At 44.4% G+C, this 22371-nt stretch overlaps 1 protein-coding gene across 1 annotated transcript in view; it reads left to right on the top strand.

The window, feature by feature from the left end:
* Positions 1 to 2419: 2419 nt before the first annotated feature.
* The window catches only part of BARX2 (BARX homeobox 2), a gene marked incomplete at both ends in the record, with an annotated part of 31595 nt that continues 11643 nt past the window's right edge, over positions 2420 to 22371 (top strand). The window contains one exon of the mRNA XM_080631732.1: positions 2420 to 2606. Within this exon, the coding sequence (XP_080487858.1) occupies positions 2420 to 2606 (187 nt within the window). The remainder of the gene's footprint in view (positions 2607 to 22371) is intronic.

Raw genomic sequence — 22371 nt, 5'->3', positions numbered from 1 at the left:
CCTGATTATTCCTGACCAAAGCCCTCCTGTTTTGATTGACAGCCAGTGTGTGTTCCATACAACACTGTGTTGCTCGGGTCACAGTTTGACTTCTCTAGTTTTAATTAATAAATCAAGTTTCTAGAGCCATGTCACGGGGTGTTCATCCCACTCGATGGTTCACGAATAGGGTCCGGGGGTGTTCATCCCACCTCATGGTTCATGGATGGAGTCTGGTGAGGGCATTGGTGTTTCTAGAGCACAAGCAGAGATGCCAGCCCCACATCTCTGCATATCCAACCGTTCAAATGTGGCAAAGAAATGCTTAAAGCCAGACAGAGGTTTGTGTCTTGCTCTCAGTTGTAGGCGAGCCGACGCTTTTCTCTCCCTCTTGATTTCAGGGCTGGATCTTATCGGGCTCATGGAAGACTTTGATTTCCAGCACTCTCCATTTAGGAAACATTCCTCTGCTGAGTCTTGTCAGTGAATGCAGGATGAATCTGGCATGGGGGGAGAGGGGCTGCAACTCCCCAGGCACCGAGGAACCACGGTGGAGCAAAATGCCTTTTGCTGCTGCGTTGGGGTTTAAATCAGTGCCATGCTCAGGACGGCGCTTCAGAAAGCTTCTTTGACATAATGATCTTCAAGCACTAATTATGGCTGAGGTTAATGGTGTTAGTAATTATTTTAGCTCCTTAAAGGAAAAAAATCTTGGAAAAAGAGGCAAAGAAGGTGGGCTCCTAAAGTGTTCCGTGTCTGAATTGAGTATTCGTAAAGCTGCGTTCATAATGCAGTCAGCAAATCTGTTAAATGGCTGTTTAGGAATTAAAGCAACATTTAAGTTTACAAGAGTTCTATCACATGGGGGGGGGGGAAAAGTCTCTAAGCTCCTTCATTGTTCTTCTAATTCAGGTTTAATTCCTGTTTGTCTGATCACTTTACTTTCTCGATAGAAAAAGGCAAACCCATTTCCAAGCCATTTATTTTAAATGAGAATGCCCTTCCAATGCTTTAAGGAGCAAAATGCTTTGGTTTACCTTTGGTTTAATATATAATGTATTTTAAAACCATGTAACAAGGTTTTAAGGAAATAAGATCAAAGGAAAGTGTACTTCTTTGCGTCTGTGTTCCAGTTGTGAGAGCGTGTGGCCGCTGTGTGTGTGCCTTCTGGGTTTTCAGGCTCAAATTTGCCCAAATCAGCAAATGTATCTCAGAATTTCAAGCCAACTGATTCTTGCAATTGAAAAAGAAATAGTGAAATAGTAAAACAAGAGATTACAGGTGTAGGTTATGCACTTTTCAAGGGCTTTTAATAAAGATACTGATCAACAAAATGAAAGTAAATCTTTTATGCATTTGAGATGGTTGTTTTCTTCTGTATAAGCAGAGTTTTCTAATAGGAAGATAAGTTTGCTGCCCCTGGGATCACCAAAGCCTGAAAACTAAAGGGGTGGTGGTAGCATTTTGCAGATGACACTGAAATCCTTGTGGGAAGGCTGCAAATGGTTGTTTGGAGGGGTGGCACAGCTCTGTAACGAGCCTCTATGCACCCATCTGCGGCCGCAAGTCACTGCAAGCCGGCTGTATTTTGTGGCAAACCCTGCAGCTCCGGTTCATTCCAATCTGCCTTCCCCCTATAGTGTGCCCTGGTGATTCCTGCCCTGAACCACTCTGAATTCCCCCCATCGGGGGGAATAGCCGCAGGGAAATGGCACTTGTGGCTTGGCCTCGGTGGAGTGGGGACCGGTGGGGACCATCCTCAGCTCTCATCTCTGCAAAAATCCAGTTGAGATGAGCAGTGATCCACCAGGAATCATCTTATCCCGGGACACTGTTCTGAAGAAAGCAGCCTTTGCTTCAGCAAGGCCCCTGTAAATATGGTTTTATTTATTTCTCTGCCTCTCTGCAGCACGCGGTGACTGGGGAACAGGTTTGATGCCGATGGGGGAAAGCTGGGATGAGGCGCTCTCCTGTCGCATGGATTTCATGCGGGATGTGCACTTTTAATCTCTTAAATGAACAGGCCTGGGGGTGGGGAGAGAAGAAAGGAGGGGAAAGAAGAAAAAGCCAGCCCCAAGCTGGAGCATTTCCAGAGGGAGAAAAAGACGGGAGAGAGAACCGCGCACACACCCCGGTGTCTTAAAATAGAGCGCAGGGAGGGAGCGGCCCGGTGGATCCTCCCCGCCCGGCGCAGGGTAACAATGGTGCTGGCCGGGGAGCTGCGGGCGCCGTGATTGACACTCGGGGCGTCGTGATTGACAGCCGGGGCGTCCTAAAAAGGCCGCGGAGAGATGCTTATCGCAGGGTTTATATAGCGGGGGAGCCGAGCGGAGCGGAGCCGAGCGGGGAGGAGGAGGAAGAAGAAGAAGAGGAGAAGGCGGCCGATGCGCGGGCGGCTGCGGGTCCCGCAGCGCCCCGCAGCCCCGGGGCCGGCCCCGCCATGCACTGCCAGCCGCAGCCCCGGCTCTCCGCGCCCGGCCGGCACAGGGCAGGCAGGAGGCGCTACAAGACCTTCATGATCGACGAGATCCTCTCCAAGGAGACCTGCGACTACTTCGAGAAACTTTCCCTCTACTCCGTGTGTCCGTCCCTCCTCGTCCGGCCCAAGCCGCTGCACTCCTGCGCCGGTAAGACCGCTGCCCTGTGCCCAGGGTCCCGAGGTCACTGCCTGCCAGCCAAACCCATCCTCTCCTCTGCACTGAAGGGGCTCCCCCAAACCAGCTCCTGCCCAGGTTTCCATCCCCAGCGGAAGGGTTTACTCCCTTTGCCCTCCTTTTCCAGGGAAGAGGGAGTCTTGCGGGCTCATCGCAGCATGCGGTGGTGAGGTTCACAGTGTGAATGGGAGGGGGTTGAGAGGAGCTCAGGTCCCTTAGGAAGCGGCAGAGACCTTGTGCGGCTTTTTCATTGCCGCTCAAACAAATAAATGAATAGTAAAATCAGACAAAGGAGAACAAATCGCTCTTGAGACAGTTTTTGTACCCTAAACCCTTTTTTTCTACCCTAAATCCTTTCTTCCGTTGAAAGAAGTTAGGCTATTTCTGGTGGTAAAAATGTGAAAATACTCGTACTGATGTTGTAGACCCAGGCACCGCAACTAAACAAACACACACAAATACCTCCGTCCTGTGCAGATAAAACACACCAAAATGAGCAGTTGGGTCTCGATCATGAGTGTTATTAAATATCACAGCCAGATTGATCTAATGTGAGCTTTGGAAATCCGCACTAAAAGTGAAAATATCCTTGTTCTAATGCGCTCCACATCTCAAACCAGCAACAAATCCCTCTTTTTGGTGAAGGAGGCAGTTTTCCAGGTTTATATGCTTCCCATACTGCCAGTGGTGCCACCTGATGCCTTCAGAGAATCCGGTGATGAAATTGCAGAATAAAATACACTCTTCAACAAAAATCTTACCTCCTGAAAGTAATATTTGCAAAGGGATAATTCCTGGGAAAATTGTCTCTATTTCAAGGTCATAAAATCCTGGTTTTCCTCTTTCCCTTTCCTGGGAAAGTTCATTTTGCACTTGTATTAAGTTGTGCTTCAAATGCAAGGCCTGCACTTCAGCTTAGGTTTGTTTGGGTTGGGTTTTTTATGGCTGAATATAAGGAAAAAGGAACGTTTTGGGTCTCAGTGGAACTGTGCTATTAAAGAACTCGCTGTTGGGGTATCCTGAGAGTTGGACAAGTTGAGTAAACCCTCGGCCCAAGCTTAAGTCTTCCTCCAAACTCAATATAAATACTAATGATTAAAGAGCTGGAAGGGATTAGGAGGCTGGAGCAGAATTAAGAGCCCTGATGGGCAGAAATGACCTGAATGGTGTGATCCTCCTTCAACATCGCTTTCTTCCGATCACCGTTCCTCACCTCCTCTGCCTAATGGCTGGCATGGTTTTTTACAAGAAGATCTGCTTGTTAATCAAGATATTGCTGACGAAGTTTTCAAAGCGTAGAGGGGGAAATTCAGTGCTTGGCCAAAACGGGCATGAAGGTCCCAGATGGGTTCAGTTTGGAGATAGGCGCAGAGGGCCCAATTCTGCTTGCGCTGGAGTCGGTGCCGTGGCTTCCATCTGCCAAGGAGACGCGGTTTCCATCTCCTCCTATATACAGAAAAAGAAAGCATTAGAAAAAATATTCCCCTTAGCACCCAAAAGGAATATTAGCCTGAATATTTACCACCATCCAGAAACACATGGGGCTAACTTGGCATCAAAACCTGCATTTTGAGTGTCACCTTTAGGCTAATATTTAATACCTCTGATGGCTGGGGTAATTCCCAGCAGCTGCTTTGCCTCTCACCACCCCCTTGGGGAAAAAAAGGAGAGAATTGTTTTTAATATATACTTCTGTGTCAAGTATAGCAAGTATATATATAGCAAATATAGCATTGTCTTTGCAAGAGTCATCGAGATATTAATTAAATAACCATTAATAATCCTGCAGTGATTCAGCAGGGATTCTGAGTGATGCTAGCGAGACTTTTGTGGTTACTGTTCAATTGAAGACTTATTTCTCTTTGTGCCTGGGATCTTTCATGGATTTGCCCTCGAGGTTGTGTTTCTGGCTCAAGCTTTGGCCTGTCCGGGTGGTGGGGTGGATTGGGAATATCTGCTTCTAATGGAATAAGCTGTATAAGCTTGCGAAGTCAAGTATGAAGAGAGATTTGCTTTGTGAGATTAAAACCGTAGAAGAAACTGCCACAAAATGCTTCCAAATTGTAAGCTTTCTAAGATTTAGAGGTGTAATTAAAGTGCTATATGTATTAGGTCATGGGATTTCTTTTATTATAACAGAGAAAATTCTGTCATTCTCTACAGAATGGACACTACCACAGAAGAGAGCTGAATGTGTGAGAATTTGAACAATCATAGACTCATACCCAATGCAAATCTGTTTAAAAAAGCAAACCCCCAAAACCCAACCAAACCCCCTCCCAAAACTCACCGAGGGACTGAAGGCTGCAGAATCCCAGCACTGTAGCATGTAACTTGCCAGCGTTCCCTTTGTCTCTTGAGTTCATCGGGAAGCGAGTGAGCGCTTAGAGTTTGTTTGCAGTCTGAAAAACAAAGTGTTCACCTAAATCTCAACCTAAATCACGGACATTTGCCTGGTCGGGGTGGCTGTAGCTAGGAACTGGAGGGTGTTTGGAAGAGGAATGAGTAACTGGTTGCTTCAGCTGAGCTCCTCTGCAGCAGCAAGTTGGGAGGCAAACTTTGTCGGCGCTTTCACGGGCTGCAGACTTAATAGCTCTTTCATGTGGGGTGAAGTCGGAGAAGCCTGATATGCCCTCATTTGGAGCTGAAAGATGGGAGATGTTGTAGCTATGCAGTGTGTGTGTGTGTTTAACAACCTCCTTTGCTAAGTGAGCTGGAAACCACGGCTGACCAAATGGAAAATGTTTCTTCTTTTGGCCATGATCAAACACTGAATATTTAAGTGTGTGCAGCTGAGCTGGGGCGAAGCAGATTTGTCAAGTAGAGGGGAGAGGGGCTGGAAGGAGCCTTTGGGACTTTCCCTGTGCATCGTGAGGGCTAAGGCTGGTGTTTTAGTGCTCAGAAGCATTTGGAGGTTTAATGTAAAGCTCACCTGTCTCACTGCAGGGATTCCCATTGCGAATAGCTTGGAGCCTGCCCCAACCAAAACAGAGCATGTTTGTTCTGGAAATTCAGATGCAATTCCATAGAAAAAGGATCCCTCATTAGCTTAAAATTTGGTGTATGAGGATCTATTGTGTCATTTCTCCAGCCGAATAAACAAGGAGCTCAGACTGAGCCTGTAACAAAATGCAGAGCCAGTGTGATTGAAAAAAGCCATCTATGAAACCAGAAATATCTTTGGATGATGTTTAATAACTCCCTGACTTTTTGAATGGGATGGCTTAGTGAAACCATCATTTGTTGGGTGTCATGATATTTACATTTTCCTTGGTTTTTCAGCTGATGCGATACCCAGTTAATCTGTGCAGGTGAATGACTGTAGTGTTAGTTTATCCCCTGCTTGGTTTGTTACAGTGGTTTCTGAAGGTTGCTTTTGACTGAGCAGAGTCCTGTAGAAATCATTTCAAATTGTCCTTATATAAGACAGTATACGACTCTTATAGGAGATAATATGCAGACAATGTGTAAGCCTTTTATAGAAGACAATATGTAGAGAAAACAGATGTCTTTTCAATTTTACCTGTACCAACAGGGGTAGGTGAGTCTATACCCATTCTGGTTTGTTTCCTGGCTTTAAATCCCGACTTAGCAATACATTCTAAATGCAATTGCAGTATTTGTAGCTCTGGGCATGAGAAAGAAGCACTTGCCATGGTACAATGTTCTGAGGTCGAACTAGAAATGCTCCATAGTATCAAAATAGCTCCAATTGCTTGCAAAGGAAAAGCTGGGGGTGTGTGTGTGGGAAGTTGTGCTCCATCCCCAGCAATAGCGCAGTGTGTGATGTTGTCTATTAATAATTAACACTATTGGTCATGGATGTCCTTTCTGAACTATCCAAATGACTTGAGCTGGCTGGATTAAAAAGAATTGCGTTGCCTCTTCCAAGAGCGAGCTTCCAGAGTTCAGTTTATTTTAGCAAAGTGGGACAGATTATTCAGTGCCTATGCCATGTGTTCATTTCTACCGGGACTTACTCCAGAGCTCATAAAAAAACCCCTTAAACTTGAAGGTATCTGAGTGATTTATCATGTAAATCCCAATGAGGACCGGTTAATTTCTGCTCTACACCAAGGTTTTTACTAGCATGTATCTGCAGTCGGACTGTGCTTTCTCTTTTACCTGCTGCAATCGCGATACTAGAACAAGGTCTTGCATGAAAGCAGTTTTGGAGATGGCAAGGTGCCTTAAACCCACTTTTCTGAGAGATGAGCTGCTTGAATTCCCACTCTTGTGAGGGGAGTCATGTTAAAGGGGATTGCGCTGCTCTGTGTGTATTTACAAGTGCCACAAGTTCTGGAAGTGGACATAACCTTTGTTTTCTCAGCTTGTTTGAACATTAACTATTATTGCTCTGTCTGGGGAACCAATTAAGGAACACTTATAATAATGATTTGCTTCCTTGAAATGATTATTGGGGTTGCTGGTTGTGAGGTTTTGTTGTTTGGGGGTGGTTTTAATGTAGGCAGGTATCTCGTATAAAATGGTTCAAAACTTGCATTCTGCTTTTCCAGTTCTTTTGCCTCTCTGCTGTTGTTTTATCTGAAGGTGAAATTGGGAACTGCTCATCCCAAAGTCGTTGTTTGAGCTGGCATTTTCCGGGTATCTTTGGTATTGTCTGGATTACACTGAGCAATTCCTGGAACCAGTGGGACTTGCTGGGAATCCTTGTGTGTGTGTTCAAGTGGGAGCTTTGATATCCTGGTCCCTGTTCAGTCTTACCAGCCTTTCTAGGAAACACATGGTGAGAAAGTACACTTGTTGTGTCTGAAACCAGCTCGGTCTTTATGTGTGACCCTACCACGGGTTTCCTTCTGATTCTCTTCACAAAGCCTTGACCTAGGCAAGGACTGAATTTGCTCTAGGACATTATTTCTTCTGCTCAAATACTTGCTGAACCTTTCTCCTTTAAATTGAATGGATCCTGTTACAGAGTTCCTGGGGGAAAGCAGGGCACTGTGGGAAAGGAAAGGGGAATCCATGTAGCGTATGTCCCCAGCGTGGGGAAAAATGAGATGCCATCCATTCAAAGTATGTTATCCGAAACATAACAGCTGGATTAATCCCATGAAATAAAGCTAATGCAAAGTTATGGGTAGACCTTCTGCCAAGCTAACTTGGACCTGAGTGTGCCTTAGCCTTGCATCTTCAGCTGGGGTGGAATTGCCAACCCCTAATTCACTGCAGATGTAAGGATGACATTCCAGCCAAAATTCCAAGGTGTTGGAAAGAGTTTTGCTCCTGTGGTGTGTGAAGTTGGGTGCTCAGGACCCCCTGATGCCTTAAACATGTGCCTGAAATGGCAGGAGCCGGAGCTTGATGGCTCATGAGGTGTCATCTGGGACCTGTGTCCCAAGTAGGATTTATTGAGGGAAGCGGGGCCAGGATGAATAGGGAATGATAGGTGCCAACTTCAATTGCAAAGCTGAGCGCATCTGTGTGGAAATCCACATTGCTGCAATGCTGCTTGGGGTTTTTCTGGCTATTTGTGCAAACGTAGGAAGAGAAGAAATATCTTTTGGAAACTGCCTGCATTTATTGGGTTTAGCTTCCAAAGAACAGTGTAATTCTAGTGTCTAACAGCAAAAACTAAAAGCAAAATGGCAAAGGATATCTATTAAGCCTTAAAAATAGGAAGTGTTACGTCTGTAGATGTCCCTGCTGCAGTATTAGGGGAGCTGTCAGGTATTCTTGGTAAGCATAAGATAATTCAGAGATGATGTTGCTGCATACACATCTTAGAAGATGCAGTCATATTTACACTGATGTCTCGGCGTGCTTCTCTGGGAACCTGGGAAAGTCAGGCTTTGCTATCCCGACTGTCTCCCTGCTCCCGTAGCTGCAGCCTCAGGGAATTCTGGAGTTTTCTCAAAGCTCTCACCCAAATAACCCCAAAACCCACCCATTTTAGGCCTACAAGTAACAGTCTTTCATAGCAACCATGCTGAAGACCAGTTTATCGACTGAGGCAAACTGACCCAATGCTATAGACTTTGAAAATAGGTTCATTGAATCATGGAATTCATCTGTAACTGCTGAAGATCAGGCATTTTTCTGGACATCTGCCTTGGTTTTTACATGTTTTGATGTCTTTAGCAGAAAACATAGTTCAGAAATGCCAAAAAGTGGCATATGAGAGATAATAATAGGCTGGGGAATAACAAGTAGATACTCGGGAAGCGTCTGTCATTTCTCCCTGTCAGATTATATTCAGTGTTAGAGGTGGTATTTCAGAATCAAAAGCAGCTCGGAATCTGGATTTGAAACCAGGTCTCACTTAGACTGAGCCGGGAAATCTGGCTTTGAAATAGTTTCGGTGCTAGATAGTAAAACATTTGGAATCCAGACTGAATTTTGCTGTCTGGATCTCGGTACAGTTAATAGTGACTAAAAGAAATGAATGAAAGGGACAAATGAAATGGGACGAAAGAGAAAATCACACCAAAACCTTCTGTGGGAAGTAATCAGCATTGTGGTTAGGTGTGAATAAGCGTTGTAGAGGAATGCTTTAATAGGAGGTATTAATGAATTTGGGATTCCACTGGGAAAACCAACAGCTATACCTGATTTCCTAAAGCCTCATGGCTTGCAATGAAGCTCAGGTGGATCCATCTCCCCACTGTTTTAGGTTCAAAGGCTGTAGATGTGTAAAAGGTGTCCTCATGGAGGTGACTGCACAATGCCACAGCTTTCAGGGTGTTGGGATTACTGATTTTATGCCTTTTATTCAACTCGCTGCTGTAAAATGAAGGAAAAGACTGACATCAAAAGGTGAATAAACGTCCCCCAGCATTGCTGCCTTCAGCACAAGCTGGGTATGAGCAAGGGCAAGAACCTCCATTGGGAAGCTGAGGGAGGAAAAGAAGTGAGGCTGTGTGTGAGGCAGGGAACGGGGCAGTAGCTAAGGAGCCTTTTTGTTTTGTCTTGTTTACTCACGTTGAGCATTCCGATTCTTTCCCAGTGGAGGAGCATGGTGAAGGACAGCTAGGTGTATCATGTTCTGGCAGCGTGGTGATCGGAGCAGAGATCCACCTTCAGAAAGGATTTAGTGCTGATACGAGTGTTGTAAGCGGCAGGAGGGAAAGAAATACCTGACTTTAAGTCGCTTCTATGCCCTCAGTGCCAGCCTGTGTGGAAGGAGGATTTATATTCCACTGCATGTAATAGACAGCAGAGGTGATCATCAGGAATTGATCTTGACATCGGGAACCGATCTCTGTAGATGGCTTCCTCTATGCACTGGCTAGAGGTGTTCCTTACTCCACTGCTGGCACTGACTTGGGTGGGAAAGGCTGTGCTCTTGCTCGCTGTTCCTCAGATCATCTGGATTTCTTGATTCTGATCATCTATTTCTTATGCTCATTCCCTTGATACCTTGATGCCCCATCCCTGGCAGTGTTCAAGGCCAGGTTGGACACAGGGGCTTGGAGCAATCTGCTCTAGTGGTGTCCCTGCCCGTGGCAGGGGTTGGAACTGGATAAGCTTTAAGGTCCCTTCACGCCCAAACCAGTCTGGGATTCCATGATTCTCCAGTTTGAGGTGACTGTGCAATGCAGTTCAGAAGAACTAGAAACTGGGGCTTTGCATTTGCACACCGTGTATAAAGTTTCGTCACACCAAAGTGAAAATACTGGGAGTAGTCAGGAAAACGGGTGTTTTAGATTGTTATTAAAAATAACAGTCCCTTGTCCTTTTCAGTTCAGAGTGGAGCAAAATGGTTTAGATATATCTTGGCAAGCTAAAGGCTTAAAAAGGTTTTTTTTGGGGGGGAATCAGATCAGAGAAAACACTTGATCTAGAATAAAACATTGAAAACATCTCTAGGCTGAACCAAAACTTACAACACTTTCCTTCTTCTGTGACATTTGCAAAGCAGTGAAGTTACTTTGTATTGCAAAATTTCCCTCTTCTTGCCTTGTTTTTGATGAGAGGAAGTTACAAGGCAGCGCTTTCCATCAGTTCTATTTCAGACTTGCTCCAGCTTGGCTGCAGAAGCCAGAACACGCTACCACGAGCTTCATTTGCTAGGAAATAAGTTCCTTGGAAAGTTTAGGACCTGCTGTTTGGTCTCGGCTGTATTTGTGTAAGTCAAGGCAAAGCCCATAACAGAACAGGATCACAAGAACAAGCTAATGGGAGCTGAGCAGCAGATGTCCTTTTACTTGTGGGCACTTGGAGCACAGTGTAGCCTTGCTCAGGTGAGACAGACCATGTTATGTCTCCTGCTGGTGGACGCAACAGGGTCCACTCACACTGATTGAAGTGTCCCCTCTTTGCATTGCTCATAGGTTTTTGCCATCGTGTGTCTGATGGATGATGTGGGTGAGACAAAGGCAAGAGTTTGAGTAGCTTAGCAGCAATACATCGTGAGGTTGTATCAATACTACCATCCAGGCAAGCGTTGGAGATGGATTTCTGCTTCCCAGGTTATCTGTTGTTTCTTGTGTTCCTAGCAGTCTGGGACAATCTAGCTGAGAGGCTTCTAGGCCTTTTTGAGTGATGTGGAATTCCCAAAGCTATATTCTAATGATGTCTTTAAAAATATAGAGAGATTTGGTGTTAGGACCTGGCTAACGCTCTAAATACTTAATATTTTCCATTTTCCTCTCAGCAGCCTTAAGTTTTGACAGATTCTTGACATCTTCTCCCTTATTTCTCTCGGTCAGAACACCAAGTTACCAGTTGCAGATATTTCAGACAGGTGTTTTGGTACTTGGCACTGAGATCCATTGAAGCAACTCAAGGGAAGGGTGAAGAACTCAAGGATTACCCCCTTGGTTGGTACTCAAACCTCCTCCAACTGCACATAGCACATCCTGGTGTTGCAAATGAAGTTCTATACTTGCTGCTTCTCTAAACATATCCTGACCCCAGAGGGGACAAGTCCAGTGGAGTATGGGTGATGCTGGTAGAACCCATGCCATAAGGATGCTAAGGGCTTGATTCTGCTCTTGGCTTCCTGATGAGAATCTGTGAGGTGGATGAGGCTTGGAGCAAGCTGCTCTAGTGGAAGGTGTCCCTGCCCGTGGCAAGGGGTTGGGACTGGATGAGCTTGAAGTTCCCTTCCAGTCCAAACCAGTCTGATTCTATGATAGCTGGCACTTTTGCAGAGCATAAATATATAGTTCAGTAAGAAGAAATGACTTTGAGTAAACCCAAGATATTTTCTACAAGAACAGCCTGGCATACATGATGAGTGGGAAAATACAGTCTTTTCCCTATACAAGACTTTTATAAAGCTATGGTTTTGGCAGTATTTATTTCCCAAATAGTTGAGGTCTACCTAAAACACAGCACCTGAAAGAACACCCTCCTTAACAGCACCTCTGCTTTGGTTTTCATTTTCTGCAAAAAGAAAATCACACTTATTGTTAAGGAAGGACAAAACCAGTTTTCCAGAGCATCCTATATAAGAAAAATAAAATTCCTTTGAAAATGTGATGACAGAAAATTTGCAAATTGGGTTTTTATTTTCTGTGAGATTTGGAGCAACACCCTTACTATGACCTTAAAATGTGTTTGGATGTGCGTATTCAGGTCTTATCTTGTACATTCTTTAACGTGCCAGTAGCTAGTGGCTAACCTCAACAGGACTACTCATGCAAAGAAGGATTTGGGTTGGAAGCTTTTGTATTTGCCCTGTAACTCGGATAATCTTGCCACTCATTTTGTGGCTTTTCTTCAAAATGAGAGTTTTCCATGTAGTCATCAACCACTTGGCTCAGCGCTTGGCTTTGGGTATTTCTACTAGTGATTCTTTTTCACATTAGAGATCAGTTAATGGCTACTTTTAACTGGGATTTAAATCCAGAACTGAATTAAATTTTAATAGGCATCTTTAGGACTAATGTTGGAGCAAGAACAGGTCCCTGTAGCTTTGAGTTTGCAGGTACCTATTGCCACATCTAGTGTACAGCTGCCTACGTCTGTACATTCAAAACCAAAACACTCTTGTGTAAGCACAAAGAAGGGGTAAAGCCTTAATAAAAGCATCTCCTTTCAGAAGACAGAGAAATGTGTGTAATATGTTTGTGGTTACTTAAATAGGGTGTTCTGTGTCAGATTAACCTTTTATCTTAGATGCAAAATTAGCAGTGGTGGTGCTTTCTGATGGAAAATATCTACTTGCATGCCATACATAACACATATGTATAAGTGCATAACATCATACGTCTTTAGGAAGGCCTACTTCCCTGCCTTGCATTGATTCAGACAGCTCAAAAAGGGAAAAACATGAAAAGTCCCCCTGAAATAGAAATGGGGAACGTAATCGTTGAAGCAATATAATGGTGACAAGTCTGAAGCAAATGGGTTGGGGTGGGGTTTTTTGCCCACAAAACATTTGTGTGAGTTTGTGAATACATTTTGCTTCACCCTTCTGTCTGTTTTGTTCCAAACCTCCTCTTGACAGCTTTGCTAACAGTTCATTTTGTTCCTGCGGTGACTAAAGAGTGGAGGAGCTGATATTTGAAGTTCTCTGTGACAGCAGAGGCCGGTGCTCAGCAGTTTGGATCTCTGCCGCCTGCTCTTCATTGTGCTCTTTAGCTTTCTGCTTACATTTTAGGTTGCTGGAGAGTAGTAAAAGTCCCCACTGAGGGACAGGAGGCCGTGCCAGAAGTTAGAAGGGTTGGTTTCACCCTGTTGCAATAAATTACAGAGCAATCAGAAGTGATGGGAAGGAGTTTGATGAAGTGGGTGAGGAACAATTGATGGATTATTTTAGTTAAAATTACTTAAAGCCCAGTCCAACTCCCACTGAAGTCAATTAAATCGTAGCTGGATCAGGGCCAGAATGAGTCAAATTCAATTATTCCTTAACTGTAAACATTTAAAAGCACACTATTATAAGGTAGTTTAGCACTTAAATTACATTAAACCAAAAGCATTTATGAAATCCCAGATGGAGAGTGTTTTATTTGTACAGCTCTATTGAAAACCCCTTTTCCTTGCGGCTCGGAGCCGGAGACCTCTTATAGTGTGGTGCCTAAATCCTACAGCACCTGTCTGTTGTGAAGAGATGTCGCAGCAATTGATACCATAGATGTATTTCTGTCTATCAGAGCCTAGCTGGCCAGAGATTGCATGAGAAAGATGACTGAGAAGAGATTGTAGAAATCCCGGTGCTGTTTCATCTAATTGTCAGGATTTAGAGACTTACTTGTGTAAGTACCAGCTCAAAAAACATTCCAACTTTTGCATCAGCTCATCTCAAAACCGTAATGGTGATGGATATTCATCTTTGTCTCAGCCGAACAATGGACAGCACCCAAAATGTTAGCTAAAAAGAAATAACCTCTGTGATAAAAAGAGGGATTTATGGCTACGTTCATGTTTAACAACATATAGTGGTGTTTTCAGAACCTCAGGGAGATCAGCTTTTAAACTGGGATTCACAAAACTGATTTAGGACAATTTATGTCTTTATCTTTTTTATTATAAACTCAAGATTGATCCTTTTCATCCTGTCCTCAGAATTTCTCCTCGCCGTCCCTTTCGAAGGCATCTCCTGCTCCTGGGAGCAGCTCGGGACTGGCAGGTCTAGGGTTTCCTGGCTTGCGTTTACAGGCTGTCTTGGGAGGTTTTAGCACCGCATCCCATCCCGAGTGCCATCCCTAAAGATCTGTCAGAAGCCTGGGACACGGTGAGCTGTGCACACAGCAGGGAATAGCTGTTAGCTGGGGTCATTCCTGTCTCTCCAAGGGAACTAAATTCGTCCCCGCAGACAGATGATCTCCCGGTCAATGCCAGGCGCTGAAAGGACTTGTGCAGGGCTTGGAATTGGTCTGGTTTCTTTTCTGCCTTTGTAAGCATCTGTGTTTAAAATGAAAGATGGGGCCTGATCCTTGTTTAACTGAGGGCACAACATGGCTCTGGCGCTGTGAAAGGTCTTTGTGGTGGAGAGAAATGTTGGGTATCTGCAGAGCACCAAAGGGACAGAAGACGGGATCCATTCAGCTGCATGCACAGTTAGCACGGGAGTGTTGGAGTGTCTCCAGAGCTGGTTAGCTGGCTAAACAAGCTTCCTTTTCAGCCTGGCAAACTCCGTTTGGCAAATTATTTCCTTTTCTCTTGTGCTGTCACAGTTTTCATGGTGGTTTTGCCTTTTTTTGCTATCATCTTCTGTTTTCCGTGCGTCTCTATGAATAGCAGGATCAATTCATAGCTTCCACTATCAGTTTCTAAAGAGATTGCAAAGATGAAATAGAGCTATCTGTCCTTCAGAGAAGGGTAAAAGTGGTACCCATCAGTGTTAATCGGGAGAAAGGGATGCAACCATGATAAGTATTGGTATAGGACTTCTGTGTCACAAACCCAAGAAAAAACACTGCCTGCTTTCTTCCCCATCAGGAAGCAAAGGCGCTGCCATGAAAGCAATGCAGACAACGTGTGGCTTGAATATGTCTGAAAAAACTACTTTCTGTGATGCTTTATTTCCCCTTTCTTAATATTAGCACAAATAGTCATGTTGCAACTTGTGAAAATGCGTTAAAATCAGTTGACAGCTATTTAAAACCTGGCATTACTATTACCTCCTCACAGATACCGACTGCTGAGTCCAGCCTAGGCGTGATGTGTTTGACTCACATTAACTCACGAGTGATCTTAACTTTGATGATACCTTTCAGAAAGCAAACCCATTGATAATGGTTTTACCTGGTGATTGTATTTATTTGTGAGCAAATGCCAGTGCAATCAGAATGCTATTTTCCTGCGGTAAATTATGGGATAGCAAATCCTTTTGGACAGTGAAAGATTCTGAAAACTCGCTTTCATTCATCCCAGTGCCTTGACGGCATTTTTGCTGGAAGAAAAAACATTTCCTTTAGGGAAATGTGGTGGACTCTTAATGTAGCTTTAAAGCATGGTGGACTCTTTAAATTTGTCTTCTCAAAATGTTTGTTCTCCCCAAAGCCTGTCGTGGGTCATGTGCCTCCAGTAATCGATGCCGATGCTGGAAATGCTTGTCCAGTTGATGACAAAGAGAATTTAAGTGTTTGAAAAGTTATTGCCTCTGGTTAAAGTGGGGCCAGTCTGCACACTGTGAGAAAATCCAAATGCTCCTTTCCTTCCCCTCCACAAGAATTTCGTTCGTTCAGGTGGCTCACTTACTACAACACACAGTAAATAGTGAGGCTCGTGTGGTTTTGCCTGCTGCAGGTTATGTCCAAATACTGCTTTTCTCAATGCCTCTTGATTTACCCCCCTGTCTCCAGTTCTTATTTACTCCTTCAAGTCAGTAGAAGTTTTGGGTGTGTAGGAAAAGAAAAGGAATTGCATCAGACTGCACATATCCGAATGTTTTCTGCTGATCATTCATTTAGCCGGCAGCTTGGGACATGCCGCTGGTGGGAAACGGGATAACTGAACGGAGCTTATGATTCTGCAGAGCCCTTGGAAGAGCTGAGAGCTTTGCTACGGCCACTCGGTGCTTTGGCTTTGTCCTTGACTCACTGTGTGATGTGGAGCCAGTTACATGCTCGTCTTTCCCATTATTTAAAGGAAAACAGTGATTCATTGCACACCTGCGCGAAGTGGTGTAAAATCCTTTGCTAAGAAAGGCAAGAGACACCCAAAGTAATATGGTCAGTGGGGATTGTGTCTGTTTAACTGTGGAGGATTAATGAAGCACAAATCAAATGTGTATGTTTTTCCTCACAGAGAGGTCTGTAGGAGGGAAGAGACTTCCCAACATTAAGCATTAAGATAGGTGTTAAGATAAAGCTGTGTTTATTACTTCATAAGTGTTTCAGCTCCTTCACTAGCAATTTTTATCCATCCTTTGACTCTTTACTGGACTTCTTGCATTCTGTCCTTGCCTGCTGGGTTTTTTAAGGTGCTCCTTCACTGTCTTTCTTCCCTTTTCTCCCCACCTGAGCTGCCTCCCATGGGCACAAATTGCATCTGATAAGGTTTGAGTTCAAGTCGAACTTTCGAACCCATGACGTCAAGTTGGTTTGGAATTAGGCAAAACCAGTTTGCCCATCCCTTGTTGTAAAAGGGTTAATCCTCTAAACTATTGAGAGGCAAGGGCAGGGAATTATGAAAGGAGCCCCTGTTTTATAAGCATTTGTATTGCCAGTGCTTGAATACCTGTAATAAGTAGGTTGCTGCTGTGATTAATGACTGTGTTTTACACGCTGAAGATGGATGATGTGTCGTCTTGGAGAGGCCATTTATTTTTATGTTGAGCTCCTCACCCAAGCAGTACTGGAAATGAGATGTTATTGTCTTGGTGGGAGGATGGTTCATTCTCAACAGTTGAATGAAAGGTGACCTACAGAGAGGAGAAAAGACTTAAAATGATGCCTTTTTCTTTGCCTCTCTGCAATGTGTGCAGAGGCAGCTCACATGGATTAATTTGTTTAATTCTCTTTATTTAAATACATGAGTTTTCTTTTTTCTTTAGATTCTTATTTTGTTCCCTCCCGCTTGGACAGGAGTCAGAATGTGTTGTCAGTCGGCAATTTGATAAATTTGGGAGGGGCAAGCTATTTAAATGCCTTAAACTTGCTCTGTCTTTGGTTGATGACTTTAGTAAAGGACTAAAATAATTTGAAATCTCTAGTTATTTTGAGGGGCAATTCTTGTGTTACACGTTTCTGATGTTGCTTTAGTTTCAGTTGTGCTTTTTTCCTCATGTGTGTCATTTTTATATGTGGAAAGAAGGTGGTGGGGTAGTGTTTATGCTGGTCTGAATACAGGAACTAGATGTAGAAGTCATCTTTTTATTAAACCAGCTCTACATCTGTATGTGTTCAATGCTGCATCCATCTAACATCAAGGTTTTCATTTCTATAGATTAGCTTTAGTAAGGAAAGAGGAAAAAGCACTCTGGAATGAATTGAAGAAAATCTATTTCAAGACGGTGAAGTGGGTTGCAGTGTCCAAGTCTTTCTAAAGCTCTGCATTAACTGAAAGACCTTGGATCTGGCTTCCCAGGAGATCTTCTGGGATGGAAACAGAGACAACTGTAGGTATAACATCGACTTAGAATCATAGAATGGTTTGGGTTGGAAAGGACCTTAAGGTCATCCAGTTCCAACCCCCTGCCACGGGCAGGGACACTTCACCTTAGATTGTGTCACCCAAGGTAGAACAAAAATGAGCAGGATTTGTTAAATAACGTTTGAATTGAAATGCTTTCTGTATGTGGTTAGATCACCCTCATGTAAAAAGTGGCAGCCACAGCTGATCTTTGGCAGAGAATCTTGGTTTAGAACTTTAAAATACACGAACAGACCCCTCAAACTACCAAACAGGAAGGCTGAAAGGAGTTATTTTGGTTTGAAAAGCCACATGCTGCATACGTGCCTATTACCGGAGGAGTTCCTGTGGCAACGCTGCCAGTTACACAACAACAGGATACACACGCAGCTTCGATATTAACATATATATTAATGGCACCTTAAGGAATTTCGTAATCCAATGACACAGAGGAGAGTTCTCAATGCAGAGCTCATGCAGTCTGTTAATAGGAAATGTCTTCAGCCAGCTGTGAGATGGTCACACCTCTGCCTCCCTTTATGGCTTCCCTTCGAGTACTTTCCAGGCCATACAACCACCTCGTGTGGTCAGTATTACCATCCTCACCTTGCACTTGGGGAAAGCAGAAGGACAATGAGATTCAAGAATGTGGCTGAGATCCTATGTTCAAGCAGTGGCAGGGTTGGAAACACCATGCCTAATGTCCTCTTCTTCCCAGATCTACATCTAAGTGAAGAGAACATTCTTCTCTTGGTCCTTGATGGAGCAAGTGAGGATAAATAAAGGTGGTGGCAATGAGACAACATTCCCATCAGCCTGGAGTTGTGTCTAACTGCACACCCACACCCACGTGGAGGGAAGAAAGGGCTGCATTGTGTTTTGCTTATTGACTTTCCTGATTGGTATTTAAATGAGATACTTAAACCCAAGAGGTGCTTGTGGAACATGGCAATGCTGCATTCCCCAGTGACGGGTGCGCAAGGAGAATCGGAGGTAAATAGGTGTGCTGATGGGAACCAGAGATGAGGGATAACCCAAGCTTTGCCTCAAAGTTCTCCAAACCTCAAGGTGAGGGAGAGTCTCCCATCTGGATCCCTAAATCGTTTGTAGGAGCATGTTTATGGTTCTAGGTTGAAGCTGTTGGTAACGTGTCCTTCCATCATTTCTATCCATAATGGCATTCATTCACAATTTGAGCACTGTAGAAACCTAATTCAGTCCCTTGTGATGATTAATTAGAGCCTATTTCCACCCTAAGTCTAATCTGTATTTGTCTGGAGATGTGCAAATAGTGTCTCCTTGGCTGACTTCCTATCAGAAGCGAAAAAACCCCAGCACACCAATGTCTGATGTGCACGAGGGCTCGTATTCATTGGAGACTGGGACAGCTAGAGCTCACCAGCTGGAATTTCTGGCTTATCCTTCTACCAGTGCCACAGAAGGCAGCCTGGCAGGTGAGAAACCCTTGCCACCACTTTCCTGACCCAGAAGTGGTTGCATGCCGCTGAAGTGCTTTGCAGCATGAAGGTTTTTCTCATGGAACTGCTTCTTCAGGGTGTGACCAGTTTGAGAGTGCCCATCCTCGAGACGGTTTTCAGCTTGCTGTTTGAGGCAAGATGAGTCTCAATGGGAGTGAAACTTGTTTTATGCTTCAGCTGGAAAGAAACGAACCACCACCCACCCTGAAACGAATGGGCTGGGTCTCAGCTACTATACCTCAGACTAGTTTTGATGCTGGGGGCTCTTCAGGGTTGGGTGTAGGGTGGGTTTGGCTGTTGTTTGGAGTCCTCTAGGTCCTTCTCCAGCAGTTGGGTGTTCTGCTTGTTCCTTACTGCACACCAACCCCCTATCTGCCCTGTCTGCTCTGCTTGTATCTTCACCCACCGGCTGTACTCTGTGATGTAATGCTGTCATCTGACATGATGTTTCCATGATGTCTGTGGCAGTGAATGCAGCTTTCCTTGTCCTCATTAGCCTGGCTAATGAAGTGCAGATGCTGAAGTGAGTGGAGTATCAGTTTGCCTGGAGACTGGTGGGAGCTTCCCGCCTCCCTGTGTCCCTACTGGATAGTCACAGCTGCAGGTAGAAGCAGTGATGAAGCCAAATGTCTGTTGGTTCTTGCAATATCTTCAGGTCATGACTACCTTTGTATAATGTAGACATTATACAAAGTCAAGGAAGCTGATTTGGGAATGAAGTGGCCAGCAGTGATTTTTTGCAGTGTTGCAGAACAGTTTGCAATGAAAGCTGTCTATAAACTGGAAATTCAGCTGTACTTTTGCTGTGTTGCCCAGAGAAGCTGTGGCTGCCCCATCCCTGGCAGTGTTCAAGGCCAGGTTGGATGGGGCTTGGAGCAAGCTGCTCTAGTGGAAGGTGTCTCTGCCCGTAGCAGGGGCATGAACTCGATGAGCTTTAAGGTCCTTTCTGACCCAAACCAGTCTGGGATTCTGTGACTTCTTTTTTCTTTTCCCCATCCAAAAAGTGAAAGCTTGGCTCTCCTTGATTCATTCTGTTTGGGTTAAGATTCAATCCATGGGGTGACATGGGTGTGCTGTCATTTGATGTGGAGGGTTTAAAAATAGCCATGCCCTGTGCCGGTGGAAGCTGTGACATAGTCTTTGTCAGCTTATTCAACCCAAAAGATCAGGTTTGGAGGAAATCCTTATTCCAGGGTGCTATAGACTATGATAACAGGCTTTCACCTTCCTGTGATGTGCATTATGCTTAGCTTTATTCCCTGGATATGTCTCTCCTCCTCAGCCCAGCCACAAGAGCTGGGTGAAGATCACCAATCTAATTGGCAGACACAAAGAGGAGACAGGCTGTGAACAAAACCCGCTCGTGTCTCATTTGCATCCTTCTAAATGGCATTGTTTGTGCAGCTGTTCAGCCAAACCATCCCCAGAGTTTATTTTCGTCCATAGAGGAAACAGAGATGAGTTTTCTCTCTGTTAGGGCAGATGCAAGATCAAAGAGTCATATAAAGCAGCTCAGAGAGACCAACCTCTCTGCTAAACGTGTCCTGATGGGGGCAAGGTTATTAATAAAGCAACCCTTGAGATGATAAGCCATGGTTAGAGGAGTCAAAGGCTTGGCAAAGATGTGACAGGTCTCTTTGAGGTTAACACTGGTGCTTGGTGAAGTCTCCCTTTCATTTGTGTGGAGGAGAAGAGGGGGATGTCTGTGTGTTTTAAACACTGATCCACTATTCTCCCCAGAGGAATAAAAACACTTTCCAAAAGATCCATCAGGCCAAATTTACACAGTCTGCTGTTCAGCAACAATTGAACTCTCTTCTTTCCCATGTGTCACTCACCAGAGTGTTTTAGAGCCTGGGAGCAGGAAGAGGTAGTGACATTTATGGGAAGCTTTTTGCTGGAGCTCACACAAGGGTGGGCTTGAGAAACCTGAAGAGTGCTTTTGTGTGCAGGGCCAGTCAGCTGTCCAAGGCTAGTGTTTGCTTATGGCTGTTGTGACAATAATTAATAGAGCAGGAAGTAAAGGATTGATTGGTTTATGCACACATGGCATTGTGCATTTGAACTTGGATAGAAACTCTGAAATCCCGAGAGAAGGCAGATTTATTCATCAAATGTGTAAGGATGTAGGAATGGTCATTATGTCAGTCCAGAGTCCATATAGACTCGTATCCTGGCCAGCAAGAAATAGGGAGCTGTGTAAAGAGCAGAACGTGACTTATCCTTCCACTAAAACTGTACACTCTCAGCTCTGTTTCTTCATCTAAGTCCAAATCCTGCTCTTTGACTGGTGATACCGTTCGAACAGAGGATTGGATTTGGCCTCCTACATTTCCTCCCCATGTCCGACGATGTCTGGTCATCTGGCCATCATTAGAAAGACATCTTAAGCTTTGATACCCTGAAAGCTGTGTCATCTTGGTGCAGTGTTTTTCCTCCATCCCAACAGAGATGACCAGAGACTCCCTGTAAATCTATTCTAGCTGTTTGATTCTGTAATCTTTAGGCTACTTTGCTTGCTAAACCTGGATCCAGTGGGTAATGAGCTCTAGAGTTGAGTCTTATCCTTGGTAATGAAGGAAACACTTGGCTGAAGTATTTAACCTAACTTAGTTCAAAAGCAAGAGCTTCAACTTGAAGTTGTCTTAGTGGAGCCAAAGCATCCCTTGATACAGATATGGTAAATGAGCTGGTGGCTTGTATCCTGGCAACTTTCCTGCACCATCTGGGCATTATCCTTTATGGAGATCATAAAGGACATCAGATGTCCTTTATGGAGCTCATCTTTATTTCTCTGAGACTCATGTGGCCTGGTCTTAGAGCTCCCTCAGAGTTCAAACGGTAAGGGGCTTGACTGGAGGTTCATGTTCAAACCAACCAATCCATTTGGAGCTGTTTCCTGTCATGATGGCCTTAGGCCCAGATATCCTAATAGGAGATACTAGGGCTGATCTGCTTGCGTTCAGAGCACTTTGCTTTCCCACTGAGTAGGATTGAAAGGGGTCATCTGCTAAAGACGAGGAGTCCCAGGCAGAATCCTTCTCCTTTGTCCTCAAGGATCAGCGACTCTCAGAGCCATGCTCAATGTGGATTTGAGTCAAAACCTTCAAAAGGCAGGTTGCTGTTCAAGTACTTGAAGCAGAATAAATCAGAATAGAGCAGTGGTGCATGTTGTTCTGATTCATCCTCCGCTGATGAAGCCGGAGTGCTATTACATTTGCTCCAAAGGATTTCTTGAGTGCTGGCCAAATCGATGCTTTAAATGCTTCTCT

This window comes from Psittacula echo (assembly GCF_963264785.1).
Source record: "Psittacula echo genome assembly, chromosome: 18".
Taxonomy (NCBI): domain Eukaryota; kingdom Metazoa; phylum Chordata; class Aves; order Psittaciformes; family Psittacidae; genus Psittacula; species Psittacula echo.
This window is presented reverse-complemented; position numbering and strand designations above follow the sequence as displayed.